At 42.2% G+C, this 27,218-nt stretch overlaps 2 protein-coding genes across 2 annotated transcripts in view; both read left to right on the forward strand.

Moving 5' to 3' along the window:
• Nucleotides 1-37: 37 nt before the first annotated feature.
• dlec1 (DLEC1 cilia and flagella associated protein) lies at nucleotides 38-13,428 on the forward strand. The gene is made up of 37 exons (XM_023407910.2): nucleotides 38-2,274; nucleotides 2,359-2,499; nucleotides 2,623-2,824; nucleotides 2,923-3,107; nucleotides 3,512-3,735; nucleotides 4,434-4,518; nucleotides 4,645-4,732; nucleotides 5,048-5,221; nucleotides 5,326-5,462; nucleotides 5,558-5,650; nucleotides 5,873-5,963; nucleotides 6,087-6,249; nucleotides 6,602-6,794; nucleotides 6,953-7,029; nucleotides 7,190-7,352; nucleotides 7,450-7,546; nucleotides 7,693-7,823; nucleotides 7,984-8,136; nucleotides 8,229-8,359; nucleotides 8,557-8,707; nucleotides 8,884-9,000; nucleotides 9,155-9,276; nucleotides 9,421-9,606; nucleotides 9,702-9,769; nucleotides 9,878-10,029; nucleotides 10,123-10,238; nucleotides 10,352-10,422; nucleotides 10,622-10,842; nucleotides 11,008-11,166; nucleotides 11,256-11,378; nucleotides 11,497-11,591; nucleotides 11,752-11,839; nucleotides 11,968-12,165; nucleotides 12,275-12,436; nucleotides 12,538-12,688; nucleotides 13,011-13,128; nucleotides 13,221-13,428. The coding sequence occupies exons 1-37, from the start codon at nucleotides 2,188-2,190 to the stop codon at nucleotides 13,333-13,335; spliced, it is 5,028 nt and encodes a 1,675-aa protein (XP_023263678.1). The 5' UTR covers nucleotides 38-2,187; the 3' UTR covers nucleotides 13,336-13,428.
• A 3,335-nt stretch (nucleotides 13,429-16,763) lies between these two features.
• Nucleotides 16,764-27,218, forward strand: part of map3k22 (mitogen-activated protein kinase kinase kinase 22) — a 38,430-nt gene continuing 27,975 nt past the window's right edge. The window contains exons 1-3 of the mRNA XM_023407919.2: nucleotides 16,764-17,113; nucleotides 26,299-26,382; nucleotides 27,064-27,108. Of these exons, the coding sequence (XP_023263687.1) occupies nucleotides 26,364-26,382; nucleotides 27,064-27,108 (64 nt within the window). The 5' untranslated portion in view covers nucleotides 16,764-17,113; nucleotides 26,299-26,363. The remainder of the gene's footprint in view (nucleotides 17,114-26,298; nucleotides 26,383-27,063; nucleotides 27,109-27,218) is intronic.

The raw sequence follows: 27,218 nt of genomic DNA on the forward strand, positions 1-27,218 counted from the left end.
TCTGAGCCGACCCACACAGTGCACAGTTAATGCCAGCCCATCAGGCTCTTATATGCGCCCTCAGCCCACACCCACTGCAACACCAGTCTGACAAGTACACCACTCTCTCATGACTTTCATTCAGCTCCCTGCCAGTGGAAACTACACCTTTGGATGGAATTCCACCAACACAGACAAAAATAAACACATGCACAAGGACTAAACCTTGATAAGATTGTTCTGTATTGACTCTTTTTTAAACGTGCATTAATCTGATGTTGTTTTGTAATTTTATGTAGATTATTAGCCTCTAGAGTGTATTTTGATTTATTCAGGGTGTTGTCCCAGTCTGGTACAGACCTGCCATTTACAGTGCTGTGTGCGTTCCTGCCTGCCTCTTCCCTCCACCTTTTCTCCCCTACACCACATAGTTAATGTTGGATGTATCATCACTCCACATCACACCATGTCTGTAGCCATCATTACTGTAATGCTTGAGGTCTTTATAGGATGAAGGCCTACTGACAGCGGCTCAAGGCATCAATCCTCAACAGACATTTCAGCACAGTGTTGTTTCAAGCACAGAAATATGAGCAAAAGAAACAAATCAAAGCTGAACACAGCGCAGCAGGTGTTATTTATCATGCATGCCTATCCCATCTCATCTGGACCGAACCTTTTTTTTTTTATGTCACTAATATGAAATAATGGGTGAATAGTGTTTGTGCATTGGTTGCTGTTCATTGTTAGAATGTCATATCTGAGGGCTTAGACAGATCCCTCTTTGTGCCTCTCTATTATCAGTGTCTGCCAGCCTCTTCTGTCCTATGAACTCTCGTGCTGGGGCAAGTCTTGTGAAAAAAAAAAAAACTGCTCTGTCTGTCGAACCACGAGGAGCTACAAAGTGAGTTCAACAATCGCCTCTTTGAGAATCCCACTTGAGCGCTACATGAGCTGATCAACACAGCCAAAGAGTTTGTTTTGGGTGAATTTGGAATCTTGACCTCTTAAACTCTTGATTGTTATATTTCATTAGGATTGTTTTTTCCACAGCAACTGCTCTTTTTTTGTCTTTGCCTGGGCTCCATGAAGCTTTGAAAACACTTTGTATGACACAATATGGTGAAACCTGATCTGCTATGAACCTTTTCAGTACCTGTTTGTACTTCTGCATTATGCAAGAACAGCCAGCTATCCTTTCTATGTAGCTTAATGGAAATGAATCACTTGGGTAACAGGGACAAGGCCACACCTCATGTGACAGAACATTATGTATGTGTGATTGTTTAATAAAAGTGTTGCATCTATTCTCCCGAGGTTGTGAATAATAGGCCTACATTGATTCAAATTGTTAACATCGACTGAAAAACGTGATTGAATCCTTTAGAACTAGTGATCAGTTATTGCAACTGCTGGTAATGAATTTATTGAATATCTCTTTGATGATTCACTAAGTTGATCAAATGAAGACAAAATGTTATATTGCTTATTTGCATACTTCCCATAAACTGCCTCCTTCACAGGCCATATTCTTTCCTCTAATTTAAATACATTGTAGGTGGGATTCTTTGATGCCAGACAGAAAATAAATGAAGTATAAAATGTCCTGTACTGTTTGGTGCAACAGAGACTGCATTAGCTTTACATATGAAATAGCTGCTTATATCACACCCAAATTGCTGACTGATTAAATTAGATGCATTAATTAATATTCGATTAGTTGTGAATATATAACACATGGGACAATTAAAATTGTCTTTGAATTTATGATTGATATGATATATTGGAGTAACTGTGCCGAAAACATACAAATTTAGGCAACTGGACTATGTTCTCTCAAATACAAAACAGCTATAGTTATATAAAAACAAACTACACTAAAAAATAAACATGATAAAACTATTTTTTCTTAATGTTTGTGTCTTTGGGAGGGGCACAAGTCTTCCTGCGATTTCGTTCTTGCCTGAGACCTTTGGTTGTTGCTATGGCAACCACATGTACACAAACCCTGCTAACAAGCAACAAGCAGCTGAGGATTTAATTTACATTATGGTAAAGGCTATACGTTTGTTTTTTAACGTCTTGCTAACGCGCTACATGTATGGGTTTGACGTTGACTTTTACGTGGTCATAAACCAAGTTATTTCAAGGTTACCCTGCTAACGCTAGGTTAGCTGTTTAGCAAGTTAAACATTTAGCATTAGCTAAATGGAAACTACTGTGTCAGCTATGCTTCAAGAACCAGGGACGAGCCCGTCTGTGAGCAGTCACAGACCCGCCTCAGGAAAATCACAGGTAGGATGCACAATAGCCTTTTCACACTTAACATCATGGAAATCACTGCTATTTTAAAGCTGCCTCGTCCCTGTTGAATTTTAGGACATTTCTCACGTGTTAGCAAGCATTTTCAAGGACCTGTACACAAAAGACAGCATCGGGAAAGACACTTTGTCCAACCTTATCAAGACAAAGAGTGGACAAAGCAGCTACCATGACAAATATGTTGAAGAGCTTCAACAGGTAACCTAACACTGTCAGTAACAATGCCAAACTGATCTGTATGCTTCATAATTCAGTGTTAGGAGTACTATTAAAATAATTAGTATCATTATTATTTGATTTTTTTCTTCCTCCATCACATAGGCTCATTCTGAATACAGCCATTGTATAAAGGAGGCAGACAAGCTTGAGAGTCATATAATTCAGGCAAGAGCTCGGGCTGCAACCACTGTCAACTCAGAATTTTCCTGGTGCTTAGACGAAGACCTTCTCAAAATGAACAACCTGATTTCCCCCCAGGACTACTTACCTACACAAAAACCACGAGTTGGAGCACCAGCAGGAGGTACCTGACCCTCTTTGATATCCTCCTAAATTCCTTAAATCTAAAATTATTTATGAATGTGTCTTCACTCACTATTACACTTATCCTTTTCTTGTCAGTAAAATCAAATCCTGCCAAACCCACCCTTGCCTACGCCATGCATGTGTCCAAGGAGCCTCAGGATGATGGTTATACACTGATTCCCAGTCCAGAAAAGATTGTATTAGAAATGAACGAGTCAGATCTCAGCCTGACTTTCAAGTCCAGCTCAGATACCCCAAAGAGGAAGAAGACTCCCAAAGAGGTGAGGAATAAGTAGCTAATATCCTTTAGATATGACGGAGCTAGCAAGAGTGATACTTAATCCTTAATACTGAATAATTTACTGTATGAATTTATGCAATATAATTTTTATTTCTAAATACAATTAAAACATCCTAGTGAAGACAGTGAAAAGAGTAGATAAACCACTGAAACAAAAGATTTTAACAACAAAAGAGACAACAGGGACGTTACAGCACATAAAAAATTAAATTAAACTTGATTAAAAGGCGTTCTTCTGAGTTTTGAAAATGACGTTAACGATAATTCTGATCTGGCAAGCCTGAGTTCCTCTGGGAAGGAGGGAGTTGTAATTACATCAATGTACTATAAATGTGGGATATAAATCATTATTAAATTCTGTCCATAACACTCCATGTGTTTCAGAAGCCAAATCAAACCAAACCCAGACCAAAGTGGAAGGGGGAGCCAAGTGCAAAGGATAAGGCAGAGGCGTTGCAGAAACTTCAGAAACTGAAAGCTCAACACAATTTCCTACGCAATCCTCACTTCCTTCCTCCAAATGCACAGCGGGGCGGCATGTCCCTCATCCAGCCTAGGTCCAAAGTGGTGAAGACAGAACATGAGAGGAAAGGGGTGGAGGAGCAAAGGTACCTGGAATGTGCTGACTTATCATTTTGTCACAGGGCAACAACTATAAAAAAGCAGGGTACTGACACAGTGGGTCACGTGAAAATCATGTATGGGTTAGGGGTTAGTTGACGGAATACAATAAATTTAGCTCAGACAATCCCTCTTCAATATTAGCTGCAAACACAAGTGCCCTTTACCTCAATGCAAACAACTCTGCACCTCATGTTTTGCTTGTGAATACAAATACTGTTAGTCACAACTAATTGTGGGATATACCACATGAGTGCAGTACTTTGCTTCTTTGTGAAATATATGAATTAACATAAATCGAATGTACATATGCATGGTTTAGTTAATTTTTGTCAGCACTTTTGGTTTTACTTTGTAATGGCATAGGACATCAGGTTTGTATTTGTGTATATGTGCGTGACTCCATTTTCATTTCTGCTTAAAATGCACACAGTGTACATTACTGGGACAGCAGTTAGACTCAGGGCCTTGGTTTGAAGTAGTTTTTAATAAGAACTGCTTTTTGTGATATTAGTGCAGCTCGAGCTTGGATCCGAACACAAGTCTGAAACATTTGCTTTGTGGTTTTGAAGGCTTTTATGCTGGCAGCTTGTCACCTAGCTCACCACTTCCTGTGAGACTGTTTCTGCTGAGAACACACAGAATACTCAGGTGTTGTTTTGTTTGTGCTCTCTCTGTCTGAAAGCTCCACTGATGATCCTGTCCCAGTCTTCCTAGCAAAACCGTCAGTGGTGGTTTTTACTGACTACAGTGTGGGACATGTTTATGAGGTATGTTTCAGAAGTTTCAGTGACTTACACAGCCTTACACATCAGTGCCAAGAATTCAGAACATCCAAGACTTCAGCATCTTTTACTATGAGATGATGCACGGTAATATGTCCTGTCCTGTCTTAGACAACACTGGAGCTGAAAAACTTGACTTCCTCGAGCCGTCATGTCCGAGTCATCCCTCCAACCACTCCTTACTTCTCCATTGGCCTGGGTGAACTCTTCATTTTTGTTCCGATTGGATTATACAGGCTCAGCCTCCTTGTACCCAATGTAGAGGAGACATCATTAACTGTGTCAAAACTGTATCAAAAAAGAATGCGACAAAGTCTTGACAAATACAGTCAGAAATCTCTGGAAAAACCACCAGTTGGTGGTTTTTGGCTTTTATTTGCAATTCTGTATGTGAATCCTAGCACCACCCGCTATAACAAACAACATGATTGAAACATATGTTGCACACAAGGGAATGCAGAGTTAGACAAGTTTACTGTAAGAAAAGGTTTGATGTGCAGGTATGTTTTGGCAGGGAGATTCCCTGGTGAGGGTGGCGTTGTTGCCCCTGGGATGAGCTGTAAGTACATGGTGCGGTTTGCTCCAGACTCCCTGGCAGAATATGAGGATTTCTTAGTGGTGGAGACCCAAGCTGAGGACCTGCTTGTGGTGCCCATCGCAGCCGCACGACCCCCTCCAATACTCACCTGTGAGTCTCATACATACAATCTACCAACCATACCTCGTTGTTTTGCTCATCAGTGTATTTTGGTCATGCATTGTTGATATATTTCTCCCTAATTATTGTTGTAGTGCCAAGAGTTCTGGACTGTGGTTACTGTTTGATTGGAGGAGTGAAGTTTGTCGAGTTTCTGTGCCAAAATGTTGGACTCAGCAGCGGGACGTTCTGCATAATCCCAAAGAACCAGTGGCCAGCCTCGAACCTCAGGGTAAAAATATGACTCATAACAACTGTATCAGTAACCTTTATTGTGGACAAGTCAACTTTCTTGTTCTTGACAGGTTCCCTTTTTTCTTTATGCAGCCTGTGGCCAGAACATATTTTTCTGAGCAGCCACCCTTTGCAGTCAGCCCGTCTCTTTTTGTCCTGCAGCCAGGAGAAGCCACTGTAGTGGAGGTGGGTCAGTTATTGGGTCAAGTTTAAATTCAGATGCAACTACAATATGTAGCTACAATACTCCAGAAACATATTTTATTTAAGTTAACAACTGTTAGCACTAACTAAAAATGACTGAAAGCTATCTCAGTCTCAGTTTTTGAGGCACAAGTTTCACTTCTATGCAGCTCTGAGTGTGTTTCAGATTTACACAGTATTATATGTGTGTGTGTGGGTTTGTAGGTGGTTTTCTTTCCCAATGCTGCTGAGAGGAGCTGTCAGGTTTTCACTGTTGTCTGTGACAACTGCCAGGTGAAAGACATTTCCATTGAAGGTGAATCTTTCCAGTGATCAGTACAGTTTTTTTTTTGTGTGATTTGCTTCCAAATAAGCAATGATTTAAAGTTCCTCTAGTTTAAGGTTAAATATACTTCTTTGATATATTTGTGTTTTCCAGGGGAGGGCCAGCTGATTGCTCTTGAGCTAGTGTCTGTATCTGGGGAGAAGGAACCTCCTGTGATTGGGGAAGTGCATGACCTCACTGCAGACCACTTTGTCCATTTCAGCCCATGTAACCCTCACTCCGTGCAACAGAAAAAACTCATCATTAGAAATAATGTGTAAGCTTTACATCTTCATATATCATCAATACAAATTGTGAAATAGCAAAACAGTATTGTATTTATTTAATTGTTTGATTCTAACGTCTCGCCACAACAAAAAAAGACATCATCCATGCTCTTATTGGCCACAAGATTACATGGTGTGTAGGGAGACCACTCCTAAACTGGAGTGCTGGGATTTCCGTCCCAGTGTTGGCAGCATTCACATAGTTGTGAAAGTGTCCTTGAGTAAATAACTAAGTACTGATTAACTGTCACTGAACTTGAGCAGAAAAAAAAGTTTCTCTTCAGAGAGCATTAAACATCAAATTATATATCTTGTTCTCTCTCTCTTTCCGTGGGGATGAAGCCACTTGGAGCTGCCTTTCCACTGGCAGATCTTGAAGCCCAACCTGCACCCTCTGCTTCCAGGGGAAACCCCTGTGCCTTCCCATATCCAGTTCCACCTGGCCACAGATGATGCTTTCCATGTTAGCCCCCTAACAGGCCTTCTGGCCCCCTGCCAGGACCATGAGTTCCTTTTTACCTTCTGTCCCAAAGAGGTATAAAGGACATGTAAACCGTAAAAGAAAACAAGAATCATGGGGTTATTTTATCACTAGTAATGCTTAAAGAAGGCTGTATTTCTTACATTTTTAATATCCTGTTTAAAAGCTACACTTCTCTCATATATTATTGAAAATGTTTGTGCTTTCTTAAGTTGAAGGACTACCACAGTGTCTGTCACTTAGTCCTGAGGGATGTCCCACAGCTGCCACCCGAGCCCAGTGAAAACAGGTAAAGTTCTTCGTATTTACAGTGTTAGAGTTCTGTGTACTGTAAATATTCATATGCAAAAACAACAGCATAAGGGCATCACTACAAAGAACTCCAACGTCTAAACAGAAGCTCCTTCAGCATACTTTATATTGTGTCTGTGTGTGTGTGGGAAATCTAGTGCCCTTCAGCCTGTGCGCGCTGGCTCCAAGGTGAGCGATGTCATCGTCATGGAGATAGAGGTCAAGGGGTCAACAGAGCCATACCAGGTCCTGCTTGAGCCGTACGCTGTCGTAATCCCTGGAGAGATTTTTATTTGCACAACCACCCACAGGCGGTTCAAGGTTATTAAAGTCACTGTCAGATGTTTGATTTCTATCAAACCATTGTCTGCCAGTATTACAGTTAGAAATGGTGTTTTCTATGTGTTATGTATATCAGATGTGGAACCACAGCAAGACCTTCATCTTTTTCCAGTGGGAAAGGATGAACAGCAGCAGCCACATAATGGAAGTAGAGCCCTCTACTGGCAGAATAGGTGTGTCACACAATACAATGTAATAGCATCAAAACAAATTCCCTTCCAATTAAGCTCACTTGATTTTGTATATTGTAAATTGTAAACATTAATGCAAGTTGTTTGATTTGTTGTTTTATTGACTGATTGTTTGGATTTGTGTCCAGAGGAGAATGAGTGCTTTGATTTTGATCTAATTGTGACTGGAGGGAAACCAGAGAGGGTTGTGACCAGTCTGGTTTGTCACATAGAGCATCGCCATGAGCCCGTCACCTTGGCTGTGGAAGTCTCCTTCAAGGCAAGAATAAACCTTAACATCATCACGAAATTAGTGACTCAAGTCATGGCTAAAATCTTCAAGTTTCACAATAAGAGTTGTGAAATTTCACTATATGTTGTTGCATAGTAATCTCTGTGAGCTGTGACCCTTTTTATGCTCATCATTTGTTTTTGGATAGGGTCCCATAGTGACCCTCAGTGTGCCCAGTGTGGACTTTGGACTCATGAGGCTTGGGGAGCAGGTGCAGACCACCCTGCTCCTCACCAACAACATCCAGCTGGAGGCCTCCTGGACAATTGAGGACAGTCAACAAAAGCACCAAGACCCACAGGTACAGTGGACTAATGCCTTATTATACCCGTAATAAGATTACATGGATTTTAATGTGTACTTTTTCACTTAATAATCTGTACTGGTGTTTAGATATTAGTGGAGCCATGCAGAGGTGTGCTGCCCCCCTTGGCCTCTTGCAGTGTGGATGTGTCCATCAGACCACGTTTCTCCCAGCAACTTGAAACAGAGTTGGAGCTGAAGGTGGAGAATGGAACAGGATGGTAAGGATGCACGGTTATATAAAACTCTATGATTCTTCTCCTTAAGATTTATCATGAGGAGACATTGATTTTTTTTTACCTAACCTATATATTAAGGGTGGGGCAGGGGGGACAACAATATTACAGAGCTTTAATGATGTTTCTCAGTGACAGTGTCCTGTTGATAACAAGTAACACTACCTGTGCGGTACTTGCAGTCACCTGTCAGTGCGAGCAGATGTGCAGTCTCCTCAGGTGTGTCTGCTGAACTGTGAGCTGCTCCTCTCTGAACTCTACATTGGAGTTCCTGCCAAGGGCGCTGTCACTCTTTTCAACCAGACGCTGCTTCCTTCAAACTTCACATGGATGGTATGCTGCACTACTTTTTTTTATCATCTTATCACCTGTGCGAAGAATGACTGTTAGTTTAAAATCATGAAAGGAACAAAGCCCTTACCTTTATGCATGTTTGCAGTTCATATTTTGTATAGTATAGTATAAGGATGTACAACTGACTAAAATCAGGATGTCTTTTTCTCCACCAGGCTCAGCTGCAGGGTAAACAGGCTTCACTGTGTACAGCCAGTTTTGAGCCTCCCTCTGGTACTCTGGGACCTAATGCCAGCAAGGAGATCACAGTTAATTTTACCTCTCACACAGATGTAAGTACCAGTCTGCACAAGTTGTTAACACACCAGAAACCCTCAAGACTAAACACCAAAGAGCCTAATTGTTATGTGATGTTTTCTATATGTGATATGTGATGTGTGGGGGATATGTGATGTTTTCTCATCCTCCTCCTGCTTCTCTGTCCAGCTGGAGCTGACTGAGGTGGCTGCTCTCTGTGAGGTCCAGGGGATGAACTCTCCTCTTGTTCTTGGCATCCTGGCTTCCAAAACCAAGAAACTCAGTGTGTCTTACTCACTGCCAAGTGTCTGGTAGTTACTTTGGCTTAAAACCTACTAGCTAAACCCCTCCCCCACACAGCTGCATTACTTCATATCATACACTGTAAGTGTTTAGTTAGTCAATTGCACTCATACATTACCATTTGAAATATTATCACTGTTCTTTGTTTTTAGCTCTACCCCAGATGATGAGAGCCCCTCAACACTGGTACTCGATTTCGGAGGTGATGTCGTTTTGAAGAGAGCCATCACAAAGCAGCTACTGATAACCAATCAAACTAGTGTCCCTGCCACTTTCACCATAGAGGCAGAGTATTTCACCTGCCATGCCTCGAAGCCAAGTAACCAGTCAGGGAAAAGGTAAGGCAGCTAGCTCACTGACATACAGTTAATAATGCAACAAAGAGTGACTTCGCTGTACTGTACATGTGACGCAGCCTGCATCTTAATCGTAGATTCACATACGTTAGAAAGCCGCTTCACTCCGTCCAAGCTAAGAAAGTAGATGAAAGAGCACATGAGGGTATGCTTTTGATTTTTATTATTATCATTTATATTCCTTTTAGACTCAGGCAGTATTTTGTTTCCAACACTACTATGTGTGATTCTTGATTTCTTTGTCCATTGTCAGAGTTTGTGAGCAGCCTGCTGGCTCATGGAAAAGGTGCAGCTTTCTTCGTCCTGCCAAACACAGGGACGCTGGGACCATTTGAGACCCAGACTGTGGATGTGACCGCCTACACTGACATGTGGGGGGAATACAGAGATCATCTCATATGCAAAGTATGATGTTGTCTTCGTAGTTTTCATATATGTGTTCTCTTGATTTTGTTGTGGACTGATGAATAATGTCGAAATCTGATTTCCCTCCTGCAGGTGGGGGACCTTGAGCCCCGGCTCATTCCCATGCAAATGACAGTGAAAGGATGTCCGCTCTACTTCCAGATGACCGGCCCCCGACCAGATGACCAGAAACAGGGGCCAATCATACAGTCTGTGCCCCTGTCAATTTCTCCAATTAAATCCCCCATTATTTGTGTTTATTTGACGATGACTTTAAATCATTTTAGCAGTATCAAATGTCTTTTGCTTTTTACTTCATTAGATTTGGCACTCATGCATCTGGAGGTGACACAGTGTCTCGTTCTCTTCGCATCAACAATCCCACCATGTCTGGTAAGTATAATCATTAAAACATTCTGGCTGTCTGCTGTCTAGCAGCCCGTCTGTTAGGTTAACAGTAACTGCAACAATAGGAACAGTATTAACACATTTGTCAAAAAGTTTAGCATTAAGACTGGAAACGGTGGATTTTGTCACCTTGGCTTTTAGGGGTTAATAAAGTTATTTAATCTAAATCTTTATTTGCTGCCAGATATTCGCATGGACTGGGAGACATATAACATAGATCAGAATGACCGTAAATTGGTGGATGTTGTGGTGGCATATGGAGACGCCTTCCCAGTCAAAGACGCTGATGGCAATGAGATGATGAGTGGAGCAATAAGGCTTCCTGATGGGAACATTCAACCAGCCTGGGAAAGGACTCACACTCCAGGCTCTGATGGAACGAGCACCTCCCTCCAAAGCAAGGCTGTGAGATCATTTAAAACCACAGCACAGACACACAAACATAAACTTTAATGATTTTTATGATGTTGCCTCTGGGAAATTCGTATGGCTACAATGCCAGTAACTAGGCCCACATGGTCTGTTTTATTCTTTAGCTGGCTCAAATTGTCTTTCTCCTATTGAGTTCAGGACATGGAAGAGGAGGAATATATAAACAAAGATGACTGTGATGAAAAGGAAACCTGTCTTTATCCCCTTCCTGCAAAGAAAAAACTCTTCTCTGTCCATATCCGACCTCATGTGGGCAACCTCTCAGATTACCCCTTCTGCATCACGCCTCAGCAAATAGTATGTTTATGAGATTATGGCTACATACATTTACAAAACGCCGCTATCAATCAGTAATGATGTATTTCCTTTCTCGGGTGTATTTCAAGGTGATTCCAGCAAAGAGCAGCAGCACAACCCATGTATCTTTCACGCCTTTGACTCTTTCCGGTTCAGCCTGTGAGTCCAGATGTGTCGGTTTAGCTCTGGGCTTCATGAGTCTAGACTCCAAGGTAAAATGCTAAATTAATATAAAAAAAAGTATCTTTCAGTTTTAAAACCTGGAAAAGGCAAACAGTACATCACTCTACAGCACTCTAAATTCCCTCGTACTGTTGTGTGTGTTTACAGATGGCTGCTTGTGTCCCGGGGAAAGTTGGAAGAGCTCAGGGTTTGGATTTGGAGCCTGTCAGGGTGGATCTACTAGCAGCCGTTAAGCCTGCAGTGTAAGCAATTACAATCATACTATTTATGTCCCCAAAACCCCAGATGCATCCAACTCAATTTATGCTTCCTAAATTAAAAATCAGCTGAGGTTAGGCAAAAGCAGCTCAGGGGTGGTCTGATTAAGTTGCATATCTTCCTCTTGGCTCCCTGTTGCTGCAGGCTGTTAGTGCAGATGGAAGAGGACGATGGGGTGCTGAAGTTTCATGCTTCGGCTGGTGATTTACTGAGGGCAGAATCGGAGAAGGAGGTCAGTCTGAGAAATCTACAACACTAATTAACAGCGCTATGGCATACTGAATGCACGTATGAGGTATTAGTCCCAATGGTGTACAGTATTTCTGATCAGTCATGCTCAGTGGTTGATTTGTTCCACAGCTGGTAGTGCAGGAATTTGACATCACACAGACACTTCAGCTGAAAAACACCTCAGAGATGTCCCTACACTTCAGACTGGGGACTGAGCCTCCATTTATAGTGCTCAAGCCCCGGTCTCGAGCCTGGACCAGCACCTCCAGCAACCCGCCAACTGGTGACAATCACTCTCTGGTGCTGCAACCACAAAAGAGCATGCAGGTTTGATGAGGAGAGGGGACTCCTGGGCTGAATAAAATATAGATATATAAAAAGTAAAGAATATAGAAGCTACAGCTGTTACCTTGTTACTATTGTGTGTGAATACCAGGTGAAAGTGGCCTTCCACTGCTCTCTGCCTCTTCTGGACCACGGGGACCAGACGGATGAGGAAGTCCCTCCTGGGGTGACGCTGATCCATGATGCAAGTGGGAAGAGGAAACTGAGGTTCCTGCAAAACCTTCTGATTCGCTACAGCAACAACACCATGCAGGTCAGAGACTGTAATGAATCTCCACTGCAGAAAGTAGTGTATAAAGTAGTTGCAAAATATTCGACCTGACAAAGTTGAGATTTCCTCTCTGCTCCGATCAGACCGTGCCCCTCTGTGCCTATCTGGATCTTCCTACTCTGTGTCTGTCCGCCCACACGATCAACTTTGGGTTTTGCTACGTGGGGGAGACGGAGATAATAGAAGTAAACCTCTACAGTCATGGAGCCCACATATACTGGGAATCAATTATAGGTAACCACTGCGCTGCTTTCTGCATTTTGTTTGCATTCACATTAAGCTCTTTTACTCCGGTTTGTTTAGGTCTTCAAATTTAGGCTATACTAGCTGCAATTATGTGCTGTTGTTACATATACCATACTTTGGACTGCCAGTTATTACTTGTATTTGGTCTACCGCCTTTCCAAAGTCAGTTCAATATAATGAAAGAGTTTAAGATTAAACGATTTCCTTCTGTTATTATGCAATAATAATGATATTGCCAAGAAAATCTCTATGATAATTTACACCACTGATATTCCTTTGTCTGCATCCATGTTTATGTATATGCCTGTAGAGTCAGATGAAGGGGATCCTCGTGTGTTCAGAGTCACACCAGACTTTGGGCTTCTCAGGTCCAAGGAACTCCATGTCAGCAGCTGCAGCCAGTGTCTACAGATCAGCTTCACTCCCAGGTAACAAACAACAGAAAACTATTACAGTACAATGTGTACATGGGGATTATACAAGTTCTTTTCTGATGTCTTCCCTTTATTCTCTGTTGTAGTGAGGACAGAGAGTTCAGAGCCAGAGTGGTAATCCAGTCTCTTCTGATGAAGACCCCCCTCACTCTGCAGCTCCAGGGAACAGGATCGTTAGTTGAAGCGTACAGGTCTAATTAGATGTTCCTGTAACCACCTGCTGTTTAACTTACTCTCCTTAAATCAACCTATTCATATTCCTTTTGTAAGATTGTAAATAAATACAAAGAACAACTTGTGAAGTCTCAATCACATGACCTAAATATGTGTCGAGACTTAATACACAGTAGATGTTATATACAGTAGATATACAATATAAGACCTTAACTGAATTGTAGTAACTCAAACTTGTGTCTTTGCACATCACTGAAGGATTTCTGCTATTAAGCGCTGCTATGATGTGATGATGTGTAGACAATGCAGTTTCTCTATCTCACGATAGATCTCTTTTATTTAGTGATGTTTCAAATCATTCTCCATTGATCCTGATTTGATGTCTTCTCCTAGAAAACATAAATCCAAGACAGCTCCAGTTCCTATTCTAGTCCCAGTGCACATGTACATCATGTGATATGCCCTAGAGACATTTTAGAAGAGGAAACTGCCGGACATGGATTCCAGGAAAGCCTGTTTGTGCATTTTTTTATTGGAGTTTTATCAAATGAGTCTTGTACTTTTCCAAGAAATGAGCAGCAGTTCTGTTGACAAAAACCCTCTGCCTCTGTGCGTATCCTTGCTGAGCAGTTGTCCCCTGACGGGCAGTCGAGAGGATGACCCAGAGCAATGGCTCCTCTACTGGGAATCCCAGACTTGCCCACGGTCTGCTGAATAGGAAATCCATCATTTAATGTGAGTTTGATCTGTAAAAAAAAAAAAAATCAATTCCCCAGTATTTTTAGGTTTTCTTGTGGAGCTCACCTGATTGCTAAAGGCCTTATTGATTTCCAGTAACTCAATACCAGCCGCAGATCACCCTGAGTGGGGAATGGATTTTTTCTAGAAGCCCCTTTTAGAAAAGATTAAAAAAAGACTGCCAGAAGGATATGCACAAGAATGTGAACGAGCACACTCACACACACAAAGGCTGCTTCAATACACATAACATAATTTTAGGGGGGATTCCAAACACTGCACCGGTTTTCAGGACTGAGGTTGACAAAACAAAAGCCTCAACTGCTGACCTGCACACCCCTCAGCTGGATAGAGTTCAGACATAATGTATGTATGAGATTAACTCAGTTGCCAGTTCCAGCATTTCTACTGGAGAAATACCTGCTGTAGCTCCATTTAGGCCTACTTGAATTCACATAACTCATGACTGGTGCTAATAGAAACGCCATTAATTAAAGTGGGTTATTTTTTGTTTAAAGGAATTTTATCCATTAGAATGACCAAAGTTACTGTTTCTTCCTTGTAAACATACAAATTAATGCAGCAATGTGCTTCACAATCTAATTAGAGTTTCTATATACAGAACTCGAACGGGTGCGTATGTGGTTAGTATGAAGTTTTATTTTCAGACAGTCAGACAAACAGATAAATGTCATCACAAAATAATGGTTTAGATGGAGGAAAAACTCCTGATACCCATTTACACAATGTGAAAAAGCAGTTTGATTGCTTTTCATAAAAAATGACAAGCAAAGTCATCCTGCTTTTCTCTGGAGACCCTAAATCTCTCTGAGGCATTCTCTGAGATGATGCTGCAAAACCTACAAGAAACACACACGCACACACACATGCATGCTCACTCACTCAAGCACACACACACACACACACACACACACATAGGTTGTTATTGTTCATAACAGCTGCCTGTGGTGTTCGTCTAAAGCACAGTTCAGCTGTACAGGCATCTACGAGCATTGCAAATCCACAGAGAGATGCAAATGTCCAATTGATATTCATTGCAGTCAAGAAGTCTTACACACAGCAAGGGCATGTCTGATCACAATAAAACAGTGCTGTGCAGAACTAATCTGAAGAGAGCGATGCTGGGACCAAGGTCAGTGGAGCATTTGTTATTCTGATAGTCTGGTCTAATGTGCTGAAAACAGGAGATATCACTGCCCAGGGTTGTATTTTTAGTGCCCATTATGAATACCTTTGGTACACAGGTTTCCTCTTTTCCAGCCTACATTTGCAAAGGTTCAGCAGTCTGACAAGCGACCAGAAAACTGTTATGATGTGTAGTGACATAAATCATACCACTTTCAAATTCCCTGCCTTTCAATACACTGCTGCATTTGTTTGGTGTTTTTTCACTGTCATGGCCCATTAGTGTGGAGCGCACGTTGACGTGCCTGCTGATTGAACACAACACGCTCCTCGCGCTGCCAGGAAAATAAGGACTGGGTGTCCAAATATTGCAGATGTTTACAGATGTTAAGCGTGTCTTACCCACAAGCGAGGCCCAACTTCCTAATGGCTCCTTCGGACAGTGTAAAGGAAGGAAATGTTTTGGTGGTCGCTCTGTTAGGACTGAGTAATTACTGAGCCATTTAGCTTTTTCCCTACTATGTTTAAGAAGGCCTGTAACCAAGAGGAGCTCCTGTCTGTTGACTGAAGACAGTCACAGTTACTACTGTGCGCTAATGAGAACTGCTTATCACTGTGTGAAGCACTAATGATCAACCTGAGAAAAGGCTGCCACAGGGGCCAACACATACATGGACACATGCTGCAGAATAAACATGTTTATACAGAACTTCTAACTTTAATAGCTGAGGGAAGATACAGAATGGTTCATCAGGTGACAATCATCATCTACCAGCACTGCCACCATTAAAGCACAATATACACTCATTTTTCTAGCTTTGCTAAAGAGGCCCTTACATTTTTTCCCCCAGTATGGCTGTCCTCAGGCCATCAACAGCCAGGATGGTTGTTTTCTGGATGGTTTGTGCTTTTTGTTAAGTAAATCCTAGAAGACTGTGAACTTATACTGTAACACTTTTTATTTATATAGCCCCCTATTTGTCATTTATAAGCATTATATGGACATTTGATATACCTATGATTAGTATGACACTAAAATGTAGTCATGAGTGGCTATAAGGACATTTTAAGCATCAAGTAATGTACAGAATTGGTCAAAAATGATAACTTCTCCTTTGAAGATGTATTTTATTTATTATTACAACTATGTACTATGTTAGCATTCATCATCTTTTTTCACACCAGCTTCCACTTATTGTATAATTATTCACAGCCACTTTATAGTGTGCCATAAAGCATTTATGTAGCCTACTGCTAAGAAAGGCTAAATAGATGGACTAAAAGTGGTGCAATATATTTTTCTTTGTGTTTGAACATATGTTGTATGTATATACTGTAAATATATGAGGTTTTCCAGATGTGTCAGTATCATATCAAGTCTGCAGAAAATGTAAATGAGTAGAATACACAACAGATACCCCCCCGGGGTCAGATGTTGCACTTGCTCCAGGTGTCCACGGGGGGGCAGTACTCCCTACAGTTTTAAACGCCGCTGCCTTGGAAACGCACCACCGGAGAGCGTCACCACTTCCTGGAGCTCACGTTGTTGCTGACATCAGAGGCGCAGCTCCAGGGGAGAAACTCAGCTCCTCTCTGTAGTGTGTGTGGAGACAAGCGAAGCGCAGGGTGAAAAAACTTTACTCTGAAACACATGTAAACGCGACCGTGAGCTCTGGATTATGCACCTGGCAGAGGAGAAGATTTCAATGCCTGAATACAGCCGGTATTTGTAATTTCTGCGCTTCAGTACAGAGCGCAGTTTCCGGATACCAACCCACTGTTTTGGGAAGATTTGCTCTGCATCTGTTGGGATTTTTCCGCTCTCCCTGTCGTTCATCTGAGATAACTTGCACTCCATAATCAAGCCATCTTCAGAAATCCTGCAGCCACAACAACACCATGGAGTCACATAGATAACAAGGTAAGAGTCTTGTCTGGATTTTTTACTTCATTTTCTTATGCCAGTTATCAAGATCACCGCTTTTATACTGTTATTTCCTGTTTGAAGAACCAGGACATTCAAATACACTTGCATCTATCATTTATTTTGTCATTTGTAGTTAAAATTGCTCTTCTAATAAAGCATAAGCATGTGTTTACTCAGAGCAACCTTACTGGAGAGGCCTTCTTGCAAGTGGAAACAGTTACTTGGACAACCCCAAGTACATTTCAATGCAAGTCTTTCCTCAGTCAGTTGAAATCTGGGCAAGTAAACCTTTGCAGACATAACCCATAGCCCATTTTTGTTGTAAAAAGATATGATTTGTTGATAGATCCATATTTTGTTGCTGGATTAAAGGTTTGCATGGGCTTTTTTAGTGGTTATTTCCAGTGCAAAAGACTGTTTTCACAATGTTTTAACAATGGGAGAGGCATAAATTGCATGTCTGGAGGTGTGAGTGATTTCTGGAAAGTCATTGTCATCCTGTGCCTGTCGACTCATTCATCCTCTCTGTGCTTTTTTTTATTTTTTTCTCTGCTGTCAGTTGACCAGACCTCTGTGATTCACAGTGGTCAGTTAAAACGGCGTTTTCCTTGAAAGGAACGATTCTCAGCTCTTGTCCTGAAAAGTCCGCCTCATGTTTGATTATTTCCGCCATCCAGCTGTCTGACTGGTCCCTGCCCATTTCAATCCATGCATTTTCAAAGCGTTTTAAGTCCACGCCAAGGCCATTATTTGGATTAGGATGCTGATGATCGAGCTTCATCCGTTGCTCTACACTTAACCCTGTGATGGCAGACTTCTGAGACGGTCCGCCAAATTAGATTTTAATGAGGCTATCGTGTTCATCAGATCAAATCAATATGAACTGCACTCACAGGAGTCGGAACAGCAAACTGACGGATGAGTTTATCAGCACATTGGCGTGCCCTTGGGTCTCTGAAATGGCCTTAAAGTGAGAGTCAAACTGTCAAGTGGAAACCGCCCACAGATATGGTTGGTGTGCCTCAAACAAAACAATCCATTTGGCTGATAACAGGACTGGATCCCACAGTAAAAGTGCCAGCTAGAGACAGAAGAGACGGGTTACTAATTGTGTTTTGATAGGACTAATGAAAAAAAAAAGAGTCTGAAGCTGGAGTTTATTGCATCACTTCCTGTTCTACAGGTAACTTGGTGCAGGGGTTGTATTGTTTTTCATGCGCTGAAGGCGACTTTAAAAAAGTTTAGAGAAAAGCCTGCGTTGTTATTCTTCAGAAGATTGTTTGAAAGCATGTCATGAGCCACAGAGTCCGCTCCTGCAAGGCTTTGTTCGTCAGCAGCTCACTTCTGAGAAAAGTTCATTTATTAACTCTCCTTAATGTCCCGCTGTCAACTCATGCTGGCTCCTTTGCGCAGTCATTAGCTGAGTGTCTTCATCAGGATGAACTCTCCCTCCTCACACTGTCCGCTCAGCGGAGGAGTGTGAAGTCATGCTATCATATGCTGAACTCACAGAAGCCTGACCGCTGACCGGCAAGCTGGGGGGGTCAAAGGTTACTGTGACTCATGTCAGCATTATCTCCCCTCAAAGGCCTATTTGTAGCTGTTTCTTGGTTACAGTAGAAAACAAAACAAAATTGTCGTCAGAAAAGTGTCATTCTTTCTTAACTAGTCTCACACAGTATTATTAGATTCTGAAAAGTATTACATATGAAATGTTTGACAATAGAAATGTTGTGTTCAGTGGATGATGGTAATGGGAAGCATTCAGAACCCTTTCACTTTATACACATTTCTATGTCTTGCAGTCGAACAGAAAGCCTGCTGGAGGTCGAACCGGGGGTCTGGTGTTTGAAAGACACAGGCACTTACTTACTAAAGATGCTACTGATTGCATTTTGGGAAATGTAGGATGCAGTGTTTTTGAAAAGCCCACACCTGTAAAAACCAAACTACTAAGTCCGAGAAGTTCTCTGTACACCTCTGTGATGGCATTGTGTTGAGGCATGGAACTAACTAGAGACCGGGACAAAAGCATTTATAGGTAGATATAGATTACTAACATTTGCAGTAGCCAACTCCGCTCCATCCCTGGGACACAGTAATGGGAGATGACTGTTGCTAAAGCTGTCTGTCTGACCAAATGAAGGAGTCGGGCGAGAAAAAAAAAAAAACAAGTAACCATCGTAACTGAACTTCAGAGGACCTCTGAAGTGATGGAGAGCCAGCGAGGGAGACAACTATCCCTGCAGCGCTCCATCAAACAATCAGGCCTTTGGCTAGAGGGAAGCCACGCTTTGGTAAAAGACTTGAAAAAAAAAAAAAAAAAGCTGCTCAGACATTGCCAGATGGTACAGATCATTCTGCGCATGAGAGGAGGAAAATTTCTAGTCTGATGAGACAAAAATATAACTCTTTGGCTTGATTGCCAAGCACTGCGTCTGGCAAAAACCAGAGACTGGCCACCTGGATTGTACCGTATCTAGAGCAAAGCAAGGTAATTGTAGCATCATGCTTCTCGGCTCCTGAGACTGGCAGACAGGTCAGGACAGAGAGAGACAACGAACTGGGAAAAATACAGATAAATTGTCCCCTGAGGATACGTTACCTCAGAATTGGGCAAGGATTCACCTCTCGGATCGGCAAAGGTATAGAAATTGCTGCAGCAGCTTTTTGATAAGTCTCTGGTTGACTTTGAGTGGCCCAGTCAAGCCCAGATTTGAAGCCTTTTTTTTTTTTTTTTTTTTTTTTTTTTAAATAGTGAATTAAATGAAAGATCACAGTTTTAGAACGCTTCTTAGACAATGTGTCAGAGCTGGAGTACATGTGCAATGAAGAAGGAGATTGGCACCGCACACATACAGGTGTGCTAAGCTGGTTGCGGCACACCCAAGATGACGTAAATCAGGAACTGCTGACAGTGTTGCTTCGCTGTGGCACTGGATTAGGAGTCTGCTTAGGTATGTTAAAAAATATTCTGCCTTTTTTTTTTTCAGCGTTGTCATAATGGGGTACTTAACAAAAGCTAAAGGTGGAAAAATACAACTTTGGTCAAGTTTGAATTAAGCCTATACAGCAGACGGAAAATGAGAAAGTGAAGGGGTCTGACTACTTGCCGAAGTCAGTCTGGGTTGCCTTTTGTTATCTGTGAAAGTCCAGTAAGGCCCCGTGCCCCCCTCCTCTCCAGAAACCAAGAGGAAGTTGTCCTGATTGAGCTTTGTCTGCGTGGCTTGTCTGCCCGTAAGGACAATGCCATCAGCTGCAGCAGAGCCCGAGGCTGCAAGGACAGCCGGATAGACACAGAGCCGGACTAGGTCATACGAAAACACCGAGGACAGGACTGTGTGCAAAGTTATGTAAATCACCACAAGTGGTTTTCGGTGTCTAATGGAGCACATTTATTCAAATAAGAATATATAAATAAAGAAGTGACATTAGTTTGCATTTTGTTGCAGAGATGTTAAATGAAACCAACGGGGGGGACGGGGGGGGCTCTTGAAATTAAATCATAAAATTGCTTTTTGGATTTTTCATTATCACACTCACTCAGCCTTTTGAGTATCAAAAGCCAAGAACCGAGACACTCTTCATGGATAAAAAGGCTTGATGGCGAGGCAGAAATACTTTCTTGCCTCTTCCCCCGAACCACAGCTGTTTGACATTCTGCCTCGTGAAATGGGTTTAAGTCTACGAGCTGTCTCTGCATGGCTGCATTTGGGTGGAGAAACACAATGAATGAATGTGCTTGTAATAGCATGTCACCGCATAATGGAAAATACAGCTTACTTTACAGATTGTGCTTAGATTCCTCTCGGGGGGTGGGGGGTGGGGTGGGGATGGATACGGTTCTGGTGATCCAAGGAGTGGATTTATTGTGGACGTCAGGAGAGTCGCTCCTTCATTTGGCTATTTTTAGCGTGTGTTGTGTGGTTGACGATAATGGCAGACAGCTCTACTTATCTCTGAGCTAATAGAGCCATCACTTTCACTGAGGAGAATCTTCTTACGCTGGAGTCTGATTGGTACCAGCGGATTGGCATCCCACTTCAGTATTCATACGCCCCTTTGGGCCCTGATTGTACCAACTACTTTCCTCTATGACTGATGTGACTCATTGGAATTTCAGTGGTTCAAAACTGAACTGAAGAAGTCAGTATTTACACTTACTGTTATAACTGCTGAATCATTGAAGTTTTACATCCTCAAATGTGAGGATTTGCTTGTTATCTCTGTTTTATACCATCATCAACTAAATATATCTGAAATTTGCCCTGTAGGTTGAATAAATCAAGCGGAGGTGAAAGGGAAATTACGTTTGGTACTTTTCACTTTTTTTCCAACATTTAACGGAAGGACTGACAGGGCACCTTTCTGATACCATACCTAGGGAAGACTTAGTGTTGCATGTTTTTCTATGCAGCACTTTTTTAAGACACAAAAAGACTAGAAGTCTTCAGCCGTGCCAGCAGCAATGTAAGGATTTGCTTCTGTTCTTTGTTTTACATCCTTAAACATTGAACATACTTGTATTCTCGACACAGGGTCGGACAAAACAAGCTATTTAAAGACATCACATTGGGCTATTTGAACATTTTTTTCCTTTATTTTCAGACAAACGAAAATGATGAAAATAATCCTGAGTAACAAAGAGATCAAGCTCACTTTAGTAACTGGCACTCCAGAGCAGTTCCTCATGCATTTACAGTTGAAACAAAAGGTAGAAAAGTGTAAATAATGGCTTCATATCAAAAGGGAAATTCCTTTATTTGAAATAAAACATGGATTTAGTGCCAGATGACAGGATGAATCCCATTTATGTGTCGTAGGAAGGCATTATTAAGTCTTTGTGTCCCCATTGAAGAGCCTGGATCTCTTCTCGGCAATAACTCCTGCGATACAAAGCAGAGGAAGCCAAGGTTATGATGAATGAGGGCTGAGGCCCCACATGGAGTGACGCTCTCCCGCCCACACACTCCCACCACCACCCAGAACTCCTCAAGCATGTCCCTGCATAGAAAGCCCTCAGCCTGCTCAGTGTGCGAGAGGTACACACCGTATTGTCTTTCTTCCCAGAATTGGCCTGTATAACCCTTGTGACTCATGTGGGGTGGCCAGAGTGCAGTCTTGGCAAGCATTCAGCGGACAGGACACCCCCGCCGCTGACCTTTTTAAAAAGAGTAAGTCACCTAAATATCCATGGCTCACTAATCACCCCTCACTTCCTGCCCGTGTTGCAACTCATACAGCCTACAGGGTATTTCGACAACCTCGACGTCTCTTCATGATGTCAGGCCTGTGATACATTATATGTGATCTCATCAGCGCTGCAAATAGGTTTTGTTTGTTTTTTCTTAAATTTTATATTATGGATACAGCATTTTTAAAGCCTCCGTGTTAGCAAGTTAGCAGTACATGGATTGTATTTGTGAAACACTTTTTTCTAGGTGTCCACTGACTTCCAATAACTTCCATAAGATATGAGTGTAGGGTTACCAGACAGTGAAAGTTCCTCGGGTTCAGAAAAGAAGCAGTTTTCTGGCTGAAAGTCTGTGCTCTTGTGTCCTGTGAGGGACCAGGGTTCTCCTGATCCACGGCCTCCATCACTGCAGCGCCTTGACCACATTGATCAAGCTGTCCCAGCTGTCTCCTCCTCCCCACCCACCGGCCTCTGTGATCCTCTTTATGGATTGTCTATTTTGGCATTCGGCGGTTTCTGCAGACAAGCTGTTCCGGAGAATTGAAACAGTCACGCAGCAAAGTTTAGCAGTTGACCTCTGAAATGGCGATTTCTTTGGGACTCCACGAGAGTGATGTCAGACATGAGGTCATACAGCACAGGCCACCAGGCAGCTGCAGAGCAGGCCTTCCACTTCTCTAATCTAAAGATGGGGGAGTTTCCCCTCGGAGACCTTGAGCCACATTGTTTACTCGATTAGAAAGTGATGTAACAGAGCTGGAAGAGGATAGTGCATATGCATATACGTGCGCGCCTGCATAGTCTTGGCTGTGATTTCTTGTTCAATCATTCCAACAAAAATAAAATTGCTGTGTGTGGTTTGAGGAGCGCGGCTCTGCTTTGTCTGGCTCAAGCAATTCCCCACAAACCTCTGAAATCCCATCCTCTGCTGTCCTCTTTTTTTTAATTAACTTCCTCTGTCATTTCAGCACAGTCCTCACACTCTGACAAAGGAGAGGCCTCTGCCAGTGAAACATTGGCCCGAATGGTGATGTTATCCATTTTTGACAGTGAAGTGCGTCACAGTGTTTGAAGCACTTCTGGATGTGCTCAGCATTGTAGGTTTATCTTGTGATTTACTTCACAAATGATGTAGTGGAGAGACAGGCGGTCGTCTCTGGGAGGACGTGTGGCAGCGGAGCAACAAGAGCGAGCGGCGATTAGCATTTGATCTTCAACAAGCGGGGCTGTCACATTGCCCGCCTGCCAAGACGTGTGTGGAGAATTGGGCTGGCGATCAGTGGGCACCACTAGCCTGGTATCATGCTGGGCAGAGGGGCGAAGCAGATGGGCCATCTGGCGACTTGCTGGCACAGGACTGGGGCTGTTCTGTTCCCGTGTGTGCGTGTTTGTGTGTGTGTGTGTGTATGTGCAGCATCAACAGACCGGGCGATGCGGTGTTAGGAGACCACCTGTCTTGTGGCTGTTCCTCGTCTCTTTCATGTGTGGTCAGCAGCACCATACTAGCACAGCCTGATACAGAGCTTTGACATATCATACCCCCATCCCTCTGCTGTTCACGCTGTGCTGCCTCGTATCAGTTGTACTAAATATACTAATATTTGCTACATTGCAGTTCTTTATAGTTTAGTCCTGATAGAGGTTTCTCCACATTTACTGCTCACGTTGTGACGTATTTAGAACACCCTGTTCTCAGAAAGTGGTCACCCTTGAAACATTTTTGCTCAGTCTTCAAATTTCTGCTTTGAAGTTTTAGCTTTTCCAGTCCTTTAGCTGTTGTGATTGGGCCACTGACAGCAGTGTGCTGCGTGTTCCCGTGTTCAGACTCCGCTGGCACCCCGGGTCCCTGCCCCTCAGGCTGTAAGTTGCTCCAGTGGCCGTTTTTTTATTGCTTTTATGAAAAGTTTTCTGGCTGACACAAAGAGAAAGCTTGCTCTTTGTGTCTCTGAAGCATTTGTCTGTGCTGAATATTTGTTGTAAAAGACACTGTACACAGTGGTGCGGGCTTTAAAAACACACACAAAAAAAAAACATGCAACTTGGACACTGGAGATAGCCAAACACAAAGCAAATGAAGTTTCAAGAAAAATATCTGGGGAGTGTTGCCATAAATCTCTCTGGAGGCTCTTTAGTATCTTTCTTAAGAACTGGTGTTGGAATTTGTTGATGGCCAGACTCCCACAAACTGAATCTGCAAGAAGAGGTTTATATACCCTCACTCCTTTTTCTTTCTTATTTCTTTCTACTCTATTATTTCCCTTTTATTCTATTATATCTTTCTGTAATATTTCCTTGCATGCCTCATATGGATGTATACTGTTATCCCAGTTTATTATCTCCCCTTAACACTGGTGTGTTACATTTGTACTCACCCCCTGATCAGCCTTTGAAAGGGACCATGCAACTAATCATGTTGGCTGGTATTTAGTTCAAATGTCATATAGCGAAATGTCAAACTTTGGTCAAACTTCAGTGATAATATCAAACACTGGACCTGTCATTGTTGCTTCAACACTGTGAGAGTGTGAGAGTGTGCAGCAACTACCGCTCAGATTTCTCACGCGTAACAACCTGTTGTTGGTGCTCTCGTACTTCCTCTTTCGTGAGATATGATCACATGTAAATAGTCTGTTTTTTCTCCTGTGCAACTTTTAAAAAACAAAATTGCACAATCTACAATCAAAATCTACCCTTGCTTCTTTGAAACGCACTCTGGGGTTTTACCGTTAAAGCCTTATTTGGTCTGGTATGACTGGTAGTTTAATGGTGGTTAAAGTGAGCAAACTTTGAATAGATAATGCAGTACAACTGACATGAGGCAATTCCCTGATCCGTTGACTTTTCTGTGCTTGTGCTACTGTTACGCTACATTTTAGCCTCTTTCCTCATCCCATAATTGTCACTTGTGACCAGAGTTGCTGTTCAGCAAAATATAGATAGGCTCGCTTTAAATAGATCTTAAATTTAGCTCTAGGAATAACCTCTTTTTTTTGATTTTCTGAAGCTTGTAGCTTCCCTTTGGTCAGCCTTTACATGGCTTTGTTGTTGATGCTGTCAGGGGGAACACAGCAGCTTATAACCACCACACAAATTTTAATGTCGCAGCATACAATACTGCAGCTGTTTCTCTGGTTCCTGTTCCCCTTTTGTTAATCCTGTATTTAAAGAGAAAACAGTGTGTGTGAAATATCTGCAAGTAGCCTATTACAGGATGTGAGTGTCCTGTTTAAGAAAAATCTGCATTTTGTTTTCATGAAATGATGGTTTAGTATATATAAACTATCTGAGTTGGACTATGAGAAGTGTTTTACTCTGCAGAACAGTTGCATTTGCTTCTCTGTTCTTTACCTACTGTCATCAGTGGAACAAAACTGTCAGATGTAAAAGACTCTTTTCTGTATTGCTCCATTATGGGATGTGACAACCATTTTTCTGCTTTCCGCTCACCAGTGTAATGCGTAAAGAAGGCTCTGGCTTTGTCTTTGAAGTGCTCATGGTCTTTTCCTGAGGCAGACGGTTAGGCAAACACCCACGCCTTCCTCGCTGCTGCACCGTGGGATCTCAAGGGCACGAGGCTCCTCCATCATCAAACACCGAGAAAATTCCTCCACGGCTGCTGGCTTGTGGCTCTCAGAGTGGCAATAAAGAGACTTCAGGGCATGCACAGGATTTAGACGTGATGGAGCTGAGTTATCAGCATCAAATGCAGCTCTTGGCTGCCGTGTTGTTATTTGTCTGCCAGGAGTTTTCAAAAAAGGATATGTCAACCTCAAGAGACCATCCTGGTTAAATAAAGATTAAATAAATAAAAGGAGCGGGGACACCGATGTGAAGGAAAAAAGCTTTGTGTTGAAACAACCACCTGCGTCCTGTTTTGTCATTGTTTTTGTGCAATCACAGAAATATTATGTGTACCAAGCTGAAGAAAAATGGCACACTTCTTGGATGTTGAAACCGTGTTGCTCTTGTTTTTTTTTCCTCCCAGGGTGAAGTCTTCGCTTGCAGAGAGAAGTTGAGCTCTGTGCTCAAGTTCAACAGGGCCACTTCCTGATGATGACAGTAAACATGGGTGAGTAGTATTCAAAAGCAAGTTGCTGTACAGGACGTACATACACAAAACATACCTGATTACCGGCAAGCGCACAAACATACACACCTCACACAGTTCCTCTGGCAGGAACAGTGTGGAAAAAATAAAACATGCACGATAGAGGATAGGTGTGACATGGCTGTTAACAGCTCCAGATGGCCCCGTGTTGTACACTTGTATTGGTCTATTTACATTGTTGTTTGTACAAATGTTTTTTTTTTTTTCTGTTTTTTTCTTTTGTTTTATTCTTATTCAGTCATGAACACTTGATTTGCACATAAGAAGGTTGTGGCACATAACGCCCTCAAACATTCAAAGTAAACACCAGTTTGTTATATTCACACGTACTATTGCTGTGAACACACACATCCACTCCTACATATATAGAAAAAAATACCACCAACACACACACACACACACGCACACATGCACACACACACACACACACACACACACACACACACACACACACATTTTGGTGCACAAAATGTGCAAACACCTGGAGGAGCTGTGAGTTTCAACTGAACTGCTAAAATATTGAATCAATATATTTTGTCCGTTCTTTCTATACAAAACCAAACACAATATAATTTACATTAGAACTGGCCGTTTACTGTATCTTTGACTTCTTTCCACCATGATGTTGCGTTTTTTCCACAGATGACGGTCTCCAAAATGGACCCGGACAGCACAGGAACTCACAAGGTAACCCTTATTTACTCAAATGTAACACCAGCATTGCTTAAAGGACAGGTGTTATATATTTGGCAAGAACTTAGATAAAAAGATCAGTACCACCATCATGTCTGTGAGTT

This window comes from Seriola lalandi, unplaced genomic scaffold (genome assembly GCF_002814215.2).
Source record: "Seriola lalandi dorsalis isolate HSWRI2012SDOR001 ecotype SW California unplaced genomic scaffold, Sedor1 jcf7180002054351, whole genome shotgun sequence".
NCBI classification, from domain to species: domain Eukaryota; kingdom Metazoa; phylum Chordata; class Actinopteri; order Carangiformes; family Carangidae; genus Seriola; species Seriola lalandi.

Excerpts from the sequence above, each read along its gene's own strand:
- dlec1 (XM_023407910.2), top strand. The coding sequence starts at position 2,188 with ATGGAAACTACTGTGTCAGCTATGCTTCAAGAACCAGGGACGAGCCCG. Across the intron at positions 4,519-4,644 it reads GTGTGGGACATGTTTATGAG|ACAACACTGGAGCTGAAAAA; the intron begins GTATGTTTCAGA and ends GTCCTGTCTTAG. Across the intron at positions 11,840-11,967 it reads GGGCAGAATCGGAGAAGGAG|CTGGTAGTGCAGGAATTTGA; the intron begins GTCAGTCTGAGA and ends TTTGTTCCACAG.